The sequence below is a fragment of the Panicum virgatum genome, chromosome 4K, assembly GCF_016808335.1.
Source record: "Panicum virgatum strain AP13 chromosome 4K, P.virgatum_v5, whole genome shotgun sequence".
Lineage (NCBI taxonomy): Eukaryota > Viridiplantae > Streptophyta > Magnoliopsida > Poales > Poaceae > Panicum > Panicum virgatum.
Window position 1 is genome coordinate 45,977,887 of NC_053139.1, and position 19,756 is coordinate 45,997,642.

The 19,756-nt window shown below is 45.7% G+C and overlaps 2 protein-coding genes across 2 annotated transcripts; one reads left to right on the forward strand and one right to left on the reverse strand.

The window, feature by feature from the left end:
• The first annotated feature begins 4,400 nt into the window (after nucleotides 1–4,400).
• LOC120704404 (AIG2-like protein D) lies at nucleotides 4,401–6,577 on the forward strand. Its single transcript, XM_039988775.1, has 5 exons — nucleotides 4,401–4,651; nucleotides 5,059–5,131; nucleotides 5,204–5,296; nucleotides 5,639–5,722; nucleotides 6,256–6,577. Exons 1-5 carry the CDS (start codon nucleotides 4,500–4,502, stop codon nucleotides 6,409–6,411), a joined length of 558 nt encoding a protein of 185 aa, XP_039844709.1. The 5' UTR covers nucleotides 4,401–4,499; the 3' UTR covers nucleotides 6,412–6,577.
• Nucleotides 6,578–6,976: 399 nt separating this feature from the next.
• Nucleotides 6,977–15,633, reverse strand: LOC120704405 (auxin response factor 19-like). The gene is made up of 14 exons (XM_039988776.1): nucleotides 15,125–15,633; nucleotides 14,274–14,392; nucleotides 12,574–12,672; nucleotides 12,438–12,494; nucleotides 12,164–12,319; nucleotides 12,002–12,086; nucleotides 11,624–11,714; nucleotides 11,331–11,495; nucleotides 11,106–11,228; nucleotides 10,809–10,884; nucleotides 10,590–10,719; nucleotides 8,128–9,992; nucleotides 7,784–7,974; nucleotides 6,977–7,526 (listed from the first exon to the last, which is right to left on the reverse strand). The coding sequence occupies exons 1-14, from the start codon at nucleotides 15,213–15,215 to the stop codon at nucleotides 7,328–7,330; spliced, it is 3,447 nt and encodes a 1,148-aa protein (XP_039844710.1). The 5' UTR covers nucleotides 15,216–15,633; the 3' UTR covers nucleotides 6,977–7,327.
• Between the last annotated feature and the right edge of the window lie 4,123 nt (nucleotides 15,634–19,756).

Here is a 19,756-nt window from a genome sequence, read left to right on the forward strand (position 1 = left end):
AGGCATGGTCGAGACAGCGTGATTAGTTGCGTCAGGTAGTGCACAACTTCGAAAGCCGTGTGCAGTACGAAGACAGCCACGGGTCGTCTCAGGCCTCGTCGTCGTTCCCGTGTCTGTCGACCGTGCACGGGCCGACGTCGCAGTTCTTCCCAAGTGCAGGTAACGTACATATCTCTTTAAAATTACATCAAGTGTTCCTACATATTTACTAATATCACATACAAGATACAATCCAGCTACTGCGTTCGGCCATACTGGAATGTTTAGAGGGACAGAACCAGTTGGCGGACCATATCCAGGGATGGTACCGGTGCCACAGATACCGGCCTACACAGGTTAGTTTATGTTTCGTATTTCGGTTTCTACATGTCATGACAAAATATACGAGCGTACGCTAACATCCACATTTTTTGCGTAGGATTCTACCCCCATGCGGGCGCCGGACTTTCTTCTTCCTCCTTTCGACCAGATAACAAGACCTTCACCTTAGACGACTTCGACAGCTTGAGTCCAGAAGAGCTTACCGCGCAAGGTGACCCCGATGTCTTGGGGTATTCACAGCTAGGAGGAGCACCACTTGGGATCTCTCAGCAGCAGACACCGCAGCCCCTTGCGCGTCCTGAGCGACAGGTGAGGTCTCCGGATGTTCTCACCTACTCCGAGGGCCATGTCCGTGTCCAACAGAGAGCTAAGAGGGTCCGACGCCCTAGGGGTGGTTAGATATATCTGATGTTTGTATCTCTGATGTTTATTTGTAATGAGATAGTTGTGGACCGCTTATTTGTATCCGATGTTTATGATTGTCCTAGTTTACTTGTCATTTGTTTCTATTCATACTATTGATGTGAACTTATTATGTTTGTGGGTTCCATAATGCTCGTGAAATAAGGGAAGTATTTGCGATTTTTTCCCGTGATTTAATGAAGGACAAAGGGAATGGCGGCATATACAGGCCCCTGTCACTCCAGGGGTGGGCGACATGGCCTTTTTTTCCCAGGGACCTCATTGCGAAATTGAAGAAAAAAATTACACTTAAGGCCTGTCGCCCTATGGGGGGCGACCGGGGGTATTTTTGAAATATTTCAAAACAGACATATATTTTTGAAATTTTTATTTTTTAAAAAATATAAAAAAGAAAAAAGCGCCCTCATCATCAAGTCAGAGCTAACCCCTCAATGGGCTGAATGATGGGCCAAGCTAAGTGCAACACAACAAGATACAGCCCAAGAGCAGATATTTGAAGGACTGCAACACAATCGAGTAATCAGTAGGAGGTCCGTACTAACAACTACAACTAGAGCATCTCCAGCAGTTTGGTAAATCGAGTTGTCATCTTTGATTTTTGGTAAAAATGTTAAAAATACTCCTCCAACAGTTTGGTAAAAGACTTGGCAATTTTTGGCAACTTGGGAAAAATCAGCCTCCAGCGCGTAAATATACGCGCGCGGCACGCGGTTGGCATCGTGGTTTCTAGTCAGGTGGGAGGATGAAAAAAGAAATAAATAATAGAGAAGGGTTCCTGATTTAAGTTTTCAAGAAGTGGAAGGGCATAAATATAATTTTGTTTCTCTCTCAGAGTTCCTGATGTAAGTTAGATCTGGATTTGGCAAGTGAATTATACCAAACTGTTGGAGATAAAGCATGAGCAAGGTGAGAAAGCAGTAGATTCGATGTCCTACAATCTCGTGGCATACATTTATTAATATTATTATTTGTTGATCTGTCCATTTGATGCTCATGAACACGTGTGGTACATATTGTTGATGATCTGTCCACTGGCTATATTCTTGATAAAATCCTTATAACATGAACTACAATAGGTTCTATGTACAATGATATGTGATATTAGTTTGAAATCCTTCTAATTATTGGCAAACAAATAGTTTTAATTATTAATACTACTTTTAAACTGGGCACGTGCATCCCCACTAGTGGTAAAAAACAGGCGTCCGCTCAACGTCCTATCTCCGCACGGTGTCTCCGTTCCTGCCCTCGCCGGCGCCGAGGTGCCCACTCCACCCACCGCTGTGGTGGCGGCGAGAAACCCTGACACCACAACACGCCGCGTGCCTAGCGTGTTATCAAAGAGGCAATTACGCGCTGTGCTGGCTATATATCTACCGCCTCGACCTTGTCACTCCGTCGCCATACGGCATCGTAGCCTGCTCAGCAGGTCTAACTGCTTGCTCCAATCTCCTTTGTGCTACTCACAATTTTGCTTGCTTGGCGTGGTGTTAGTTCTACGTTGCTGTTCGGTGGTCACTGCTACGCCTGCTACTGTATGCACTTTAATAAGCTTGATTTCTGCACGAGGGCTTCAAATCTAAGTATTTTGGAAATAGTTGATGTGAATTAAATATTAGGCTATCACCTACTTTGTTTCAGGGCATGTCTATTGAGGAGGGGCATGCGAAGTTTTTTCTCCCGTTGCAACGCAATGCTTTCTGGCCCGTCAATCTGAATTCTAATCGGAGTCCGAACAAATCAATCTGAATTCTAATTGAAATCGGATAAATCAATCAGAATTCCAATCGGAACACGATCAATCAGTGTCTCATACAATCACGACACGGCTTATATATGAAGTGAATGAACACAAAGTTGATGATGATATTATATAGGTCTATTATATTCAGTGGCGAAGCCAGCCTGACAACTGACCTAGGGCGGAACAGTACCTGCGAAACAGTGCAACGGGCCCTGGAAGGCGCGCGTGCAGGCTCGCTGGCCGCCGGTGCCCGGCGCTCCAGGCCTCCGGCCGCCGTCCACCGGCCGCCGCCCCACGCCCCCGCCGGCTGCCTCCACCTCCGCCCGCCGCAGAGCCGCCTTGGAGAGTTGGAGTCCTCCGCCGCCCGCCGCCGAGCACCCGAGCCACCTTGGATTTGGATTTGGATGCCGCCGCCGAGCGTGGAGAGCGCCGGCGGCAGCGAGGGGCGGAGCGGCCACGGCCGTGGCCCGCGGGGGGGGGGGGGGGGGGGGGCGCTGGGTGTGGCTGCGCGGCGAGGCTACGAGTAGTGAGCGCCGAGTGCTAAGGCGAGCAGAGCCGGAGGCCGGAGTGTGTGGATTTGCTTTGCGGACTTGCGGTGGCGGTGCAGCACAGAGAACGGGGAAGGGAAAACTATGTTGGCGACCTGGGCTGGGCTGTTGACTCCTGCGGTGCTGCCTGCTGGGCCGTAGACGCAGACAACCATGGCCCACGACGTGGCAGTGCAGCACCATGGTCGCCCTCGGCCCTTCCCCTTCCGCAGTCTGCCCGTCGCTCCGTCCCCGTCTTCACCACGTCCGGGCGCCCGGCGGCCGTCGTCGACTCTTAGGCAGCTCGGCTCCTTGCTCGCCCGGCCAGAGGGACCTAAGGCGGCCGCCCTAGCTCGCTCTAGTGGTGGCTTCACCTCTGATTATATTATCCGTAGCGACGCATGGGTCCTATATGCTATATGCTAGTAACTCTCTCGCGCGCGCACACACGAAAAAAAAAGAGCAGGAGCAAGGTGAGAAAGCAGCAGATTCGATATCCTAGAACCGCAGCTTCTTGTGGCGTAGATTTTCTCCTGGGTTGAAATGCGTAGGCAAAAGTACCTGAACGAACCTGACCGGAATGTCATGCGAGACTGTTACTAGAATACTAGGGCCCTGTTTAGTTCTTTACCTGTAAACGCAAAAATATCGTAAACGCATTATTTTACAACAGAATTTTGCTAATTTGAAGCACTAAATGAAGTCTATTTACATTTTTTTTTGCATGGATGGGCTGTAAATCACGAGACAAATCTAATGAGGCTACTTAATCCATGATTTGCAACATGATGCTACAGTAATCATCCGCTAATTATTGATTAAACATGGATTAATTAGCATCATTAGATTCGTCTCGCGATTTACAACATATCTATTGAAAAATTTTTGCAAATAGACTTCATTTAGTACTTCAAATGACTAAGATTCCTTTGCAAATTTTTTTTTACAAAATGAACTAAACAGACCCTTGCTAGCTTATTATCTTTTCGTTCAGGTCATGATGTCAGGTCAGTCCCCAAGTCTTGGCGTGCATTGCATCAGTGAGAAACACATGAGCAGCAGTACATGCTCACGCTGCTCCGATCCTCCAGCTGAAACAACTTTTGCAGCCTGCGTTCGGATTCGGCGCATGTGTCCTCGCCGAATTTCAATCGGTGGCCGGAGACATTGGCCATTGTCCTGGAGGTGAAGTCGCCGGCCGCCGGACTTTGTGCTTCTCTTGATCAGACAGGGAGGCAGCAGAGCACGACGACGACGGGCAGCGGGCTCGAATCAGATCGGGGCGGCCCCGTCCAGGCGTCCACACGGCACCAATCTCGATGCGCGGCGGGTTCCTCCGCCCTGCTCGCGTTTAAAAGGCGCACGCGTCCCAAGCCATCCCCTGCTCACCATCGCACACGCCACCGAGCGCGCGCCGCAACCTGCCAGCGCAGAGCTCGACAAGCGGCGGCACCCAGGGCAGAGGCCCGAGCCCCCAGCCCCACATGGCGATGACGCCGCCGCCTCCTGCTGCTGCTGCTGATCCGGCCGCAGCCGCGCACAGCGTCTTCGTGTACGGGAGCCTCATGGCGGACGAGGTCGTGCGCGCCATCCTCAAGCGCGTCCCGCCCGCCGCCCCGGCGCTCCTCCCCAACTAGTACGCCCCTGGCCGCCTGGCCCTGCCTTGCCCTCCCCCCATCCCCTCCCTCCCGCTTTTCCCCCGTCTCGGTGGACGGGGGCTCCTGATTCCCCGCGGGCATCGCCATCGCGCCATCGCTTTGTCCGTCTCCCTGCTGAGATTCGCTGCGGGCTGCGGCGCTGATGCGCTGACGCGCCGTCACGAGATGCTCTCTGCTTCCGTCACCGCGTGTGATTGACCACTAGTAGATCAGTGTTACGATTATTTATTTGTTTATTTTTACATGCTGTGATTCGCCGATCCGTGGAGTGGATGGATATGGGCGCCACGCACGCCAACACCGAAATTCCTGCACTGATTTTTTGCCTGTGCAAGTTCAGTCTTAAACATGCTATTCCTATGGGTTTTTTTTTCCTTTTTGGCAGCCACCGGTTCAACATCAAGGGCCGTATTTATCCGGCGATCCTGCCCGCCGAGAGCAAGAAAGTTGCAGGAATGGTCTGCGCCACTCAACCCGTAGCTTCGACCCTGCACCAAACTCTTGCTTTGCTTATGCTGATTGGTCTGCAGGTTATCATGGGTGTTACTGACGAAGAGCTCCGGCTTCTGGATGCATTTGAAGATGTGGAGTACACGAGGACAAGAGTCGAGATATCGTTAGCTGTAAGTATGTTCAAACCATATACTAGGCAGATACTATAGCACGTTAGTCATAAATTTCTTGAGAGGTGAAACACTTTAAATAAACTAGCCTGGTACTAACTTGGCTGTTTCCAGAAACCCTGACCGCTGACCGGAAACCGTATTACCAGTGTCTTTGTCTTCCCTGGAGCAGTAACTACATGAGTGGCCATGCTTTTCCTCATTTCTTAATCCTAAAACTCCGTGCCAAATTCTAAACCATCTCTCGTTGTTTTGATTCATGCTTTGCCCAGGAATAGTTGCACTGTTTGCCTGCTCATATAGATTGTACTCTGCTAAAATAAAGGTGGTTTTGCGTTGTAGGACCCTTCGGAGAAAATGCTGGCTGACACATATGTGTGGAGCGACGCAGAGGATCCAAATCTGTATGGCGAATGGGATTTTGAGGTGAGGATGTTTCCATTCATATCATTACCGTTTCCAACAATCGGGGGGCAGTATTCATCAGTCTTAGTATTCTGGATGTTTCATCCCCATAGCTGATTGATGCTGATCCTTGTGAAAGATCTCTTATACTGAGCTATTCTCATCAGTAGGAATGTAGGTTGATGCAGCTTACGTTATGGCAATAGGAGAACTACAGCATCCTTAGGACCTCTAGGAGTTCATATTCAAAATGCTGAATAGAACAGCTATAACTTCCCTTAAAATTCTGGTGGAACCTCACTCTGCCTCCATGTGATTAGCTTTTTTTTTGCGGGTATCCATGTGATTAGCTTCATGGAGCAAAATGTTCAACTCCTGAAAACATAGACCTAACCCCAGCAACAATTTTTTTTAAGATGAAACTAGTTATGGATCATGTACTGATCAATACGTTTTCCATGTTCTCATCTATTTACATTACAGCCACGGCCCAAAATGTGCTATTACATGTAGGCTTCAGTTTTCTAATTTCAAAGACCGTGACTTCTCTGCAGGAGTGGAAGAAGCTACATATGAAGGATTTTCTCGCTATGACCAATGGTTTCATGCACGAAATCGAACAGCCTGAAGCCAAGACCCGGGTCGAGACCTACCAGTCATTCATGCAACAACAGGAACAGCCAGCATCGGAGACCCAGGTTGAGGGTTGAGACCTGCAGTTCTGCTGGTCGTTCTCAGGAAGAATTGTACTCCTACTAGCACTGGGCTTTACTATCTGTAATAAGTTGCCTGCATGATTTGTGAATAATATCTTTATTGGATCACCGTATAAAATATCATAACAGTTACAGATGAAATAAAATTTCCTCTTCTTTAGATCATGTGTCTTGTACTAATGCATTGTACAAATTATTAGCTGTCTTCTGGGAATGGTTGGGTGCTCCCTAATTTGTTTGTGTTCATGCTAATCTGTGGCTTCAGCCTGCAATGACTGCGTTGTTTGTAACGTACTACTGTCAACCTTCTGAGATCTCAAGTATTGCAAAGCCTAAATAAAATTGGCGCCAACCACCCCCCCCCCCCCCCCCCCCCCCAATTTCTCAACTTCAAGGAAAACAAAAGCTCCATCTGTGGCTTGGTAAAGTTTGTGTCATCTTGAAGATAATCTCACAATTCCCTATAGTTCAGTGAAACTGAAAATGTGTGATTGTCTGATCTGATCCAAGAGTTCTTTCATTCAATTCATGAATAAGATGTACACTTGGAAGGAGCGCATGGTCAGTGAAGAAATTCCCACTACGCTCAGATACGTGGAGATCTTTGACAGTGGCATCTAAATAGCTGAAGCAGCAGTGTTTACAGCAAGCATGCCTTTTCTCATAGTACATCTTTCACCTAAGGTAAGCTTCATTTACCAACCCAACCCTACTTCTCTTCCATGTGAGAAAATCTACACATATGAACAAAAACACTACTGATCCATCGAGCCATTTGCTCTCAAGGATGTAAACTGGCAACACATCTACACAACATTCTGCCAATGCACGCCTTTCGCCTACCACCATTCAGTCAGGTGACGCCTACTTGGACCAGCACAGCACAGCATGTATGGACCGGCAGGTTAGGTCATTCAAACTGGTCATATGAACCATTAGAAGGGTTACCGGAGTTCTGATCGCAGCGAGCCCTCCAGGCGTTCCCGCCATCTGAGCTGCTGCAGGCCTGGTTAGGGAGAATGTTGTTCCCTAGATCACCATCCAAGCTCATCTGCTGCACTTCCTGAGGCGACAGGATCCTAATGCACCTCACACAGTTGACAAATTCCCTGCATGATAGGCAATAGCATTTGTTAGGACATAACATTGGCAAGCCAAAGTCAGTAATAAGAATCCATTTAGGGTTGTTCACATTTATCATTCCTATTGAGCATATTCCATATCGTTAGTACCAGTTGCAGAACGAACACAACAGTTTTAAAAATTGACCATCATTACCATATTTGTATAAACTTCTAAACTAGATACTTGGGACTGAGGTTTTTGTTTTAAATATATTGAAGTACAATAAGACAGCTGAACTTACTCCCATGGGTCATCACCAAGAAGTAGGATGTCATCCTCATGATCCTTGTAGACAAGTTTCCAGCCAATTCTCTGCCGTTCCTCAAGTTGCCCCTCAATACTGAACATACGAGCCAGAGCATGCTTCAACTCATCGTATCCAGAATACTGACTAATGTCGATGGACCGGCCAACAGCTCCACGTTTATACACCTACAAGAATTTCTAGGTTAGACAGAAGAGGCAACATGGAAAATGCAAAAGAAGCATATGCTTCAGTTTATAACAGTTCTAGCAGAAAATACTAGTATGTTTTGCTAAAAATTTAATACTCAAGTTAGGTAAAACAAACAGAAAACTGCCAACCTTGGTAAATGTTCTCATCCTCTTTAGAGGAGGAGCAGGTGGCCAAGAAGTTCTGTTCAAGAATCCACCGTCGTTCATAGCAGAGTCAATTGAATTGAATGCCATATCCGACGCACCAAATGACTGTGAAACCATGGATGATGATATTTCTTGCTGACCATCCTTTGGGATCCTGTAGTTACCATCAATGTCTGTTGAAATATGATTTTGATACTTGGAAGTATCAATTCCATTTGACAAGAAGCCATCTGCTCCCATGGGAAAACCCAGCTGACCATCACTGTTTATTCCAAAAAGTGCATTATTACTTGGATCTGCACCCTGAATATCAGTCTCAGGAGGCACATCTTTGAACAACTGCTGCTGATTGAAGTTAGACATGGGGAAACCTTGATGTAAAAGTCCATCTGTTTGGGAAAGCCACACTGAAGTTGCTGATGAAGCTGTTTCCAGATAATCCGTCGGGGGTGCACTGTTAACCAAATTCTGTGGTACAGGCCCTGGATTTGGTAACTTTGAAGCCATCACACTTTGCTTGACATTAGAATTCAACTTCGGCAATTCCTTAGTCGCTCTCGGTGCTGCCGTAACAGCATCAAGGGAGCTTGGTATTGACATAGGAGCAGTAGACTGTGGCACCTTCTCAGTGTTGATCATGCCGCATTGTTGGTTCCTACCGAGGATTGGTTGAACAAGATGGTTACCATTAGCCGTTGATGGTGATGTTGAGCATGAAGGGATTTCCTCAGTAAGTACAGAATGCGTGGTGCCATTTGCCATCAAGGGACTTCCAGCTACTGAAATGGCATTAACTGATGTAGATGGAGGAGGAATGGCAGCGTGTGATGTATCAGGGAACCCAACATGCTTCTGTGGAACCTTCTGCTGTGGCTCTTGTTGCATGTGTGGCGGCGGTGGTGTCTGTGATGGAACTTTGGTACTTTGTTGAGGCATTGTTTGTTGCTGGGAAAGTGATTGAGAGTTTGACAGCTGCTGCTGCATATCAAGAATCAACTTTTGCTGCTCTTGGATTAGAGGTAGTTGTGCAAGAGTAACAGCTGGTTGTGATAGCAACGACTGCTGCTGCTGCTGCTGCAATTTCTGTAACAGTTGCAGCTGAAGCTGTTGATCAGACAGTTGCAGCTGCTGAGCTGCCAGATTTGGCACTTGTGCAGCCATCTTGTTTAGTTGTTGCTGATTTTGCTGCTGTTGCTGCAATTGCTGCTGCTGAAGTAAAAGCTGCTGCTGTTGATGTAGCAACTTTTGTTGTTGATGCTGCTGCTGCTGATGGGGCAGGAGCTGCGGCTGGCTGGTAGATGACTGCTGATTTTGAGTCATGGATGGTGGTTGCTGCTGCTGCATTTGATTCTGGACAAGCACCTGAGCCTGGACAAGATTGGTTTGAGATTGACTCAATGGATTTAGTTGGTTCATGGACTGTTGTTGCCTCTGCAGATTGCTGGGATCTTGAGTCTGTTCTTGCTGCTTGGTGCTCACACCAAGCTGATTCAGAGGGAGTGTTGCCTTGGACAACTCATTGACCGGTTGCATTTGCTGAGGAAGTTTGGGAGAACTAAATTGAATGCTGTTCTGCTGCAGAATCTGGTTCTGCAGGCATAGCTGCCTCGAGAGATCGGCCGCACCAAGATTTTGCATGCTGGGGTTGCTTAGTGATCGTAGATACTCAGAATGCATTGCTGTATTTGCAAACGAGGAGTTCTGCTGCATATTCATGTTCATCCACTGAACCAAGCTCAGACCAGGCATTATGGTGTTCTGTGTCTGTGGATCCTTTATGCATATCTCCTCACCAAGCCATGGCATTGCCCTCTTTAAGAGATTTTCCATTTCTGAAGACTCATCATCTGCCAAGTACATAGCGAGGATCATTCATTACACATGAAGACTATAACTTTAATACATCCTTATGTGTCAGGACTCAGAACTACTCTTGAAACTCAAAAATAAATACAGAATTCCATTAATAGCTCATTTATAACTGAAATAAGATTACCATGCATCAAATTTTGGTTCCATTTACTTGGCTAGTCTAGTTATATTAAAACCTCATAAGTAGTTTACTTATAAATGTTTCCTGTACCGAAAGTGATAATGGTACATGCCTCATAGCTAGTTTCATACTCATAGCTAGTTTCATATGTTATCTGTTATAAGAGGAATTAAAAACTTTGAGCTACTTAGATACAACCTACATTAAAAAAAAGGATGTGCACATAAGACTTGCATCACCAATTTACAGCATACGGTCATGTCAGAAACCTTATATTATACACATTAAAGATTGACATGATCACTACATTGGCTACAGCCTAAAGGTCCGTAATCCCAAGGATGTAGTAACAGAAACTTGACTAATAGTGTTCCTGATCTACCAAATTCTCTAAGAAACAAAAAGGAAATCCTGATATGTAATTAATGCTGATGTAAGAACCAAAACTTACCTAGCTGTCTGGGACGTTTTGAACCAAAAAATGGTGGAGGGCATATGAAAAATGGAGCAGCAACTGGTTCAATTTCCCAGATAGAAACCCTGTTCCGCCTTTCTCCAGCTGCAGACTCATCCCAGCCAACCTATTGAAAAAACACAACCTCCTTAGGTCAAAACTGAATCTCTGTACCAGCTGATTGATTGGATGCAACAAATTAACTAGAAAACCAACCTGTAGGTTGCGCCATTGCGAGTTTTTCCATCTTACCGGATCTAGATCACTTATGCCAGTTATTGTACCCATGTACCTACAAAATGTCAACACAAAGGAATGTGAAAAAGACTGGAGATATGAAAGAATATGAAAGAATAGTCAGAACCCATCATTGACAAAACAGCTAGATTTGGTTTCTAGTAATAATACAAGAGTACTGCGAAAACCATTTTTCTTTTGTTAAAAAAGGGAAATTGAAAAAATGAGGTAATCAAGAAACTTGAAGATGAAAAAAGTAAAGCGAATTGCATATACCTTCTTGTGCCTAATTCCTCAGTTTCAAACATCATGCGGAAGCGCATTCCTAAAGATATTTGATTACCATAGAGTGCCTTCTGATACTTAGCAAACGGTACAACAAACTCTGTAGGACTGGCCCTGAAAAATACAAGCTTTGAAGTTAAGATTTTGATAGAGCATTCACTAGGAATAAGCTCATGTACAGTAATATATTAGACACTGAGTCAAGTCAGAGCTCACCTAGGATTATAAAATATGGTAAATGGGCTATTGTTCGCGGCAGCATGGGCTGCAGCAGCAAGAATTCCTATATGCATGCTGTCACTTGAAAGGACGGATGATGATATGTTAGTTGGCTGTCTGTTAGCACGCCTGATTCCCAGTAGAAGTTGCTGCTTTTCATCCCTAAAAAAAAAATAAAAATCAAAGAGAAATAGTCAGTGTTGAATAAGAATGGGAAAACCAGTTTTGACCTCTGATTATCCTTTTTTAGAGCAAACTTCAAAAGTATGTATTCAGAAGCTGTGGTGTACCTAACAAAAATGACAGAATCACCAGCAAATAATCTCTTGCCACTCACAAAAAGACTCCAGCCAGTGGTAAGCAGATGTCTTTTTGGCTGACCTGTTCATTCCAAAAGATGGGGATGGTTAAACATCCTGAGAATTTTCTGTGTGCATGAAAAGATATGATCATGTAAAAATATTTGTATGAAAATTTGTTTTTAAAATTTGTGCACAAAAGCTACAATGGACAAGAAGGCGACTGTTAAATGCATTCAGAAATGAATGTGAAAATATCTAACCACAAGTATTCAACAAAGACATCAAAAAATTACATGTAAAGCTCCATTAAGGTACTGATCATATAATTTCAGTCCAAAAGATTTTCTTGATGCTGCACCCTTTTACCTCGATATATGTGACGGAATGTCCATGTGCTATCGTGTAGATCCCTGGCTTGTATCTCTTGTGCGGGCGGTTGCATTGAGAAGTCCTAAAGAAGGATGTGATTACTTTTGATTGAAATGATAAAGAAAACTCAAAATCATGTGGACTCAAATCTTTGCATACAAGGGGTGGGAATATCTTCTCAGCTGCTCGACGAGGCACAGAGAAGCCTCCATGAGTGCTCGTATCACTTGCAGTCAGTGTCTTACAGAAGAACTCTGTTTGAGGCCTTGGTTGTTTCAGAGCTAACTCTGATAGTTGCAATGCCTCCTTTCCATACTGATCGTCATTCACAATCAATTTGAAATACAGAGACCTTGGTCAATATACGTGAACAAAAAGTGAAATGAAGGGGAAAAAAATTGTATAGCAACCAGGCATGGCACTGGATACTTACTGAAGTAACTGGCTGAAGAGTCATTTGCGCATATACTTCATCTGTTTCTGGATCCGCCTATTAAACCCCCAAAAAAATTCTTTTAGCATAAATGATCAAGCAGAAGAAAATAAAATGGGGCATAGCTGCATATTACATGCAAAGTGACGTTATGCAGAAGGCAAATCAACTTTGATGGAAGATTTGGGTAGCTCGGAACATGTCCATCAACATCCTTTTGCATAGAAGCAGCAACCTGCAATAAGAAACAAGTATAAATATCAGACTCAAAACAACTCAAGCATAGTCTGCTGAGGTAAAAAGATAGAAAAATCTCCTTCTGAAATATAGAAAAATCTCCTTCAGAATAACGCAGACATAAATTACATAGAAGCCGAGTGTAGACGATTTAATCATGTTGAAAATATCTAAATACCAGTACAATGTAAAACAGATACCACCTACGAGCCAAATGAGAAAGTTGTGATGGAAAGTGGTTGAGATTTGGCAGGAAAAAAAACATAAGTAGATACATTGCATCAGATAGCTATTAAAACCACCATGTGCGATGAAGCCATCTACCAATCATAACTGAAAAGGTTCTATTTTCTTTCATTGAGCAGAAAGGAAAGGGAAAAACAAAATTGGCACCTCACAGTACTTGCTAGCAGACACAGAATCTTTTCCACATCCAAACATGTGATGACCCATCCTCTAAACTTGCTCAAAACAAGCTTCTTTGGTGCCAAATTCACGAAAGTTGCAACAGAGGTTACTGAACACATCACCTATAACAGCTAAAAATTCCAACGTACTTGGTTGCTTCATCCACCAAACGAAGAAGCAAGGGAATGGAGCAGCACACCAGAAACCCATAAAAAGAGTGGGGGGCGTAGGCCCATTACTCCCAACTACTTTGGCCATAAGCCAAAAAAAATGGCAGGAAACAAAGCAAAAAATACGAGCAACCAACTGAACAGCTATTACAGACAGCTTACACAGCTCTCTCTCTCTCTCTCTCTGCGAGGTAGCCGATCCATATTTCAATGAATTCCTATTACAAATGTACCAAGGTAGTACCGATCTTACAAAACAAACGGAAAATAATCACATGATGGAACCTGAGTGTCACGGCCCACGGGCCGTCTCGGCCGCGCGGGTTTATGTAGCGCACGGCTACTGTAGCGCCGTGCACGGCTACTGTAGCGCAGTGGCTCAGCTCCGGTCCCAGACCGGAAACGGAAAGAGAGTTAAACCAATTTAAATAGCCGGTCCCTGGGAAGATAGTAACTCCGGTTGCAACCTTTTGCGCGAAGCGATGACGAAAGCACAAGAGAGTTATTTGGCAAGTGTGGTTTACTCAACATGTAGAGTAGATCTTAGCCGTTATCCTGGGCCGGGTCATTACACTGAGTCTCAAATACAGAACAAACATGCTTTAAAAAAATCATTAATGAAATATTCGGACAAATTTATGATATAAAACATACTCTAATAGTGTTAAGCACTATAAACAGGGAAAGATTCCATCTATTTAACTGGCACCACCAGTCAGCAAAATGGAGAACAGCAAATCAAGTCACATCCCTGATACTTTTAGCAATTAAAATTTGACAGAAACAAATCATCACCTGTCAAGACCTCAGAGAGCCCTCAAGGACTAAAATGTTTTATCGCATACATCAAAGCAAAATTTGCCAACTAGAAAGCTTTTAAAAAAGTCATTGCACTTGCACATAACCCGTCCGACCACATGGAAAAACTCATAAAAAAATATCGCAAAAGAAGGGGGCAACCAAGGAGCCATGAATCACAGCACTAGCAAGCACGGGGGAGCTCAGAGATAGGGGGCTTCACCTGCTCGCTGTGGCCTTGGGGGAAGTAGACGACGAGGCTGCCCGCCGGCGGCAGCGACACCAGCGGCCCCGCGCAGGCATGCCACAGCTCCGAGTTGATCGCCGGCGGCTTCTTCTCCCCTGCACACACACGGCCAACCAAACCAACGCAGCATCAGTAATAACCGAAGAAAAAAGGAGAACCTTTTCCCCTAAACGTCGCCGAAAGCACGGGGACCTGGACCCAAATGCATTCGATCCATTCCACCGTCGTTTGGCGTCTTCCATGACGCCGCCAACCGGCAACCGCCATGGCTGCCCTCTCAAGGATCAACGCATTAAAAAGAAATTTGAACACTCCTGGCTCAAAGAAATTTGAACACTCCTACTCGCCAGATGGGTCTTCTGAGATTTCCGAGACGCCGAGGGGCTTAAAATGCAGAATAACCGTGCACTTTTGGCCCAGTTCGTTTGGCTGGTTGGTAATGGAGGTCTCTTAGAGAAAAATAATATTAGCTTGCTGGTGCTGGAAGCTGATGCTGAAGTGATGTGAGAGAAACACAGCTGGCCGAGGCCGATGGAGCAGAACATTATCCGGCGTTCGCACTGTTCTGGTCGCCGGCGACGTCTTTTTTGCACATGTACCCCTTGACTATCCAGAAATCACAGAAACCCAAACGTTTAAAATGCATTGGGAAATCGAGCCCCTTGCTACAGCAGCAACGACGCCCAAAGGTCCAGGGGGAGAACAAAAGGCACTTTCCAATCTCATCACGCAATAACTCGATAAAGCAGGGACCAAATAGCAAAACCAAGACGGCACTATTCCATTCCATTCCCACCCCGCCATGGCGCCATTAGCAAAGCTCCTACCTTCACACCCGCCCGCCGCCGCTGCCGCCACGGCGGCGGCCTGTGGCCCGACGGAGCTCGCCGGCTGCTGATGCTGCTGCTGCTTGATCATCTTCTAGTCTCCGACCACCCGCCCGCAACCGAAGCGCAAGTCTCGCCGGCGTGCTAGTGAGGTCGGCGGGCCCCACGCATGGCCGGCGCGGCCGGCGCCGGAGCAAGGCCCGTCCCACACGGCCGCGGCGCGGCTCGCGTGCGCGTGTCCCCTCCGACACGGGAGGGACAGGGGAGCAGGCGGGGAGGGGGAGGAAGCGAGCACAAGAAGGTAGGCAAGGCCAACACCGGCCAACACGAAGACCAAAGACTTGTTTGTCTAGGCCAGGGCGAGAGAGAGAGAGAGGAGGGATGGAGAGGGGAGGCGTGGGTATCCGCGTAGGGCGCTGTGCTGATGCTGCTTGCTGCGGTGTGCTTCTCTCTCCTCTGCCCTCTGCTTCCTCTGCGCCGCGCCGTTTGCTTTGGGTGTGCTTCTGCAGGCCTCGGGGAAGTAAAAGTTTTTTTTTTCTAATTGTCTGTGCCTGAGGAGAGAGGAGGAGGGACCGAGGGAGGTCAGCTGCGTCTCTTTCTTTCTCCCCGGTTTTTACTATCCTCCCGTTTTGTTCTTTGTGCGTGTGGGACCTTCCATTTCTTTTCCTCTTTTTTTCTTGATCACTTGTGATAATCTTTCTCCATAGGAAATGAATATTTTCAGTAGAATTTCGTGAAACAATCGTCTTATACTTCTCAAACAATTTGGGTGTCAAATTTTGGATGCTTGGACATAAACATTTTCAGTTTTCAAAAAGAAATAAACGATGCAGATCGAGCCCTAGCTCGGTTGGTGGAGTCTGACGGTGGGGAGCCTGGGGTAGTAGGGAGGCCCTCTCTCTAAACAAAGAAAGAAATGATGAGACGATGGCACTGCCCGTAGTTGTAAGTTGAAATGAAGACGTGATAGTGCCCCAACATTGGCTTTGGAAATCCCTATATAATTTCTATGTCCCGGAAAATATATGGAAGTTGTATAGAGTCAAAGACAGCTTATGTTGCTTGGTACATAAAGCAAACGTTTGAATAAATAAAATGCGAAAATATTGGAACAATCTTTATTGGTCGAGTTTAACCTCCACGGCCTAGTTGACCTCAGCCTGTCCTTTGACTTTTTCTTGATTTCGATAGATGCTTTTGTTGTTGTTGTTGTACTACGTTCATCCAGTAACTTGTCCTTCCTGTTCAAGTAGCTAGCTAGGAGTGCCATTTGATCGTCTTCTGAAGTTAAAGTGAACTCAACTTTACTTATCCGTTTCACCATCCAGCGATGTACTCCTGCTAATAGAGTGATTAACGTGTGCTTGTAGCCAATTGCCAAACAAGCCCTTCCAAACTCGCACGTCCTAGTACGAGTATAGTCGTAGCAGCCGCTAATATTGACCATGGCACTGGAAGGTTTACCTCACTGCTGGTTGGATGAGTTGGCAGGTTAGGTTAGGTGAGGGGGGCCTGGCTTGATGGCATTAACACAAAGAAGAACAAAACCACATACTGTACGCAAGTAAGCATGTTAGTGTAAAACTGCTTTAATCCATGTAGTGAAAGTGGATACCATGAGAGAAGTCAATACCTGGAAAGTAATACGCAATACCTGGAAAGTAAATAACATGAGAAGTCAACCTGGAAAGAGGAAACCCAAAGGATCAAAGTAAAACTTCTCTTCCTCCGAATAGTAAAAGAAAATGGAGAAAGTAAGCCTTGCCCTTACTTTTTTTTAAAAAAAAAAGGTAAGGCTTACCAAAGAAAAACAAAAGGGCCACTAGTTCAACCCCAACACAAGATGACACAGACCCCTGTTCTGCATTGAACAAACAGGAGACACACTCCATATTATCTGCAGCCTTGTTCCAATAACCCCTTCAAAATACTCAATTTTCTAGGCTCTACAATTTAAAAACTAGTGCAATTTGAATAGGAGGAGGAGGAGGAGAATATGCTGTACTCCACATGTACTACTAGTACACTTTCACCAAACCTATGCTCGATTTTGTAATCCGCAGCTAGGCTCAAAGTTTAAGCTGAATATTCATGCACGCATGGGTGGGGCACACACAAAGGGCGTGGGCCTCGATAATTGGAGATGGCAACCAAAGCAAAGCCGGGAACCCGGGCATGCATCTGCAGCGGCCAACTAATCTGCTGTGGCCTCACCTCACCAGCTCCATCATTGATCCGCCCAGATCAACCCCCTCCCCCATGTGCTCCTCCCTAAACTAACCACCCACTTGGAATTAACAAGTTTACCTTCTCGCTCCCTCTCCTCCCAGGCCCATCTCTATCTTTTGTTAAAAACAAAGGGCATCTTGCATCTGCCATGGGAGGGGAATATTATTAGTATTATTAGGAGCATGATTGCCTTCGCCTAGGAAGCTAACCTGCGCCTAGGGCAAATAAGCATCCTCAGCCCCTAGGTGCTCGCCAATGGTGTCATAGGTTGCTGGGCTAAAGCAGAGACTTGACTGTCTAATCAGATTGTTTGACTGGTCGTACCATATGGCCACATTACATGTAAATTTGCCAGCTCGATACATTAGGGTGGAGCGTAATTTCTTATCGTACTATGTCCAGTTTCTGCAGCTACAGGGTTTAGATATTGTGATTGATTTTAGAAAAATAAGCTAGAAAACTCTGTTCTGCTGGCCAACCAATATTATTTATCTCTTACACCAAACCAGCACCAGCCACCAACCGCAGCCAGCAGAGTGAAAAACTACGAGTGAATATAGTTATCATTTTAGAAAAGAAAAACATTTGAACAAGGAGCGGACATTTCATACTTTAGAATCAATCAACTAACTTCTCACTCTCTTATTTTAAGTTCTATCTACCGGTACATGTTTTAAGTTTAGCAATGCCAGGCTGCTGTATTTGTGGCGCGCGTACGGCCGTGTACTGGTACTAGGATTTTCGGCCTAACCGAATTACCGGTCCATAAATACGAAAAACCCAACGAACCCTCAGCACAAATAAAACCACGCCAAACCAACCAGAAAAACACGCGGAGACAGCAAGACACGGCCGACGGCCCCCATCATCATCGGCCGCAAAGCATGCGGGGCCGGCGGGGGCGTACACGGCACGTGGCGAGCTCGTACGGGCGCCGGCCGCGTCGCCGGCTGGCCGGGATCCCCTGCGATCATTCTGTCGTGCTCACCCCCGTGCGTGTGTGAACGCCCGGTCGGGCCGCCGCACGCGGCGAATGCCCAGCCGGGCTGGCTGTCGGTAGGGGTGGTAATAGGGATGGTTTTAATGATTTTTCACTGTTTAGGTTTTTAAATTATTTAGTTCAAAATTATATAAAGATTGGAGCTCGACTTTTTTAAGATCCGGCTTTTAGATTTTCTAGTTTAAAATATTGTGTCATTTGCCCACCCTAGCTGGCGGGCGGCACGCGCGCGGCGCACGGACACGAGCGAGTATGCCATGGCGTGGACGCTACGTGCGTCGCCGTCGCCGGAGAGGAGTCACGGCATCACCGTCACGGGGAACTCGTTTTGCTCGAGCCGCTCACGCGCCCAGCGCCGGCACTTTATCCGGGCTTGGCTTTTGGAGGTCGCTTTGCTTGTGCCATTTTCATTCTTACCTGACAGACAACTGACCACGTGGACAATGACACCCTCTTTTTTTTTTTTGATTCTTCCTCCTCGGATTATAAGTGGAATCCAAACAAACAGCTTTTGATCCTACTAGTATTGTTCGAAAACTAAAGGAAAAAAAATGCGTTTGGTCTAGTAGTACTTAGTATAAGACTTTAGCCTGGTTTATCGGGTTTTATCAGTCCAAAGTTCCAATCTCATCTAAATAAGTGCATTTCTTTTAGAATTTTTTAGACAAACCAGTAGTCATAAGAATTGACCTCAGTGCCACTAATTAAGTTTTAAATTAACGAGAATATGTCTCATGCACATTAATTCATCGAAGCTTGGTAAGTAAAAAATATCCGGCAATAAATGCATACATACCTTGGAAAGGAAAAAATATCAAGCAATTAAATGCGCATGCACATTACTAAAAAAAGAAAAAATATCAAGAAATTCAATGCGCATGCACCTTGGAAGGAAAATAAGATGAGAAGATCAGTCTTAGCATACAGTTTCATTTCACATTATCAAAATGGAGAACTAATTGCACAACATGAGTTTGATGGAATCAATATCTTCTCTCATTCCACGAAACTCTCTCAATTCCTATTCTCGCTATGCGATGTGGTATAGAATTAATTGCCATGAATGTCTTTAAGAAACCCCAATGAGAATTAAGACTGGCCTTACTACTAGTAGTGTCTTGGTTTGAGATTGAGCTTAATCCTCCGGAAAACCAGCTCTCCACTTGCAAACACATTCCCTAAACCCAGGACGCACAAGTCCCATCCTGTCCTGTGGAAATGCGTTGCTGACGTGTCGCTTCCATGTCTGTCGGGTCCACAGGACAATACATCCATGGCAGCGACTGTACTGCAAAACCTGTTTTTGGCCTTGTTTGGTTAGTTTTGATGTAAACTTTTTACAACTTTGACTATTAATTAAAGGTATTAAATTAATTCTAATTATTAAAGCACCTCCACAACCA

Coding starts and splice junctions, on each gene's coding strand:
- LOC120704404 (XM_039988775.1), top strand. CDS start 4,500: ATGGCGATGACGCCGCCGCCTCCTGCTGCTGCTGCTGATCCGGCCGCA. Junction 5,132..5,203: donor GCAAGAAAGTTGCAGGAATG/GTCTGCGCCACT, acceptor ATTGGTCTGCAG/GTTATCATGGGTGTTACTGA. Junction 5,723..6,255: donor ATGGCGAATGGGATTTTGAG/GTGAGGATGTTT, acceptor ACTTCTCTGCAG/GAGTGGAAGAAGCTACATAT.
- LOC120704405 (XM_039988776.1), bottom strand. CDS start 15,215: ATGATCAAGCAGCAGCAGCATCAGCAGCCGGCGAGCTCCGTCGGGCCA. Junction 10,885..11,105: donor GAGGAATTAGGCACAAGAAG/GTATATGCAATT, acceptor GACATTTTGTAG/GTACATGGGTACAATAACTG. Junction 9,993..10,589: donor AAAACGTCCCAGACAGCTAG/GTAAGTTTTGGT, acceptor TGTACTTGGCAG/ATGATGAGTCTTCAGAAATG.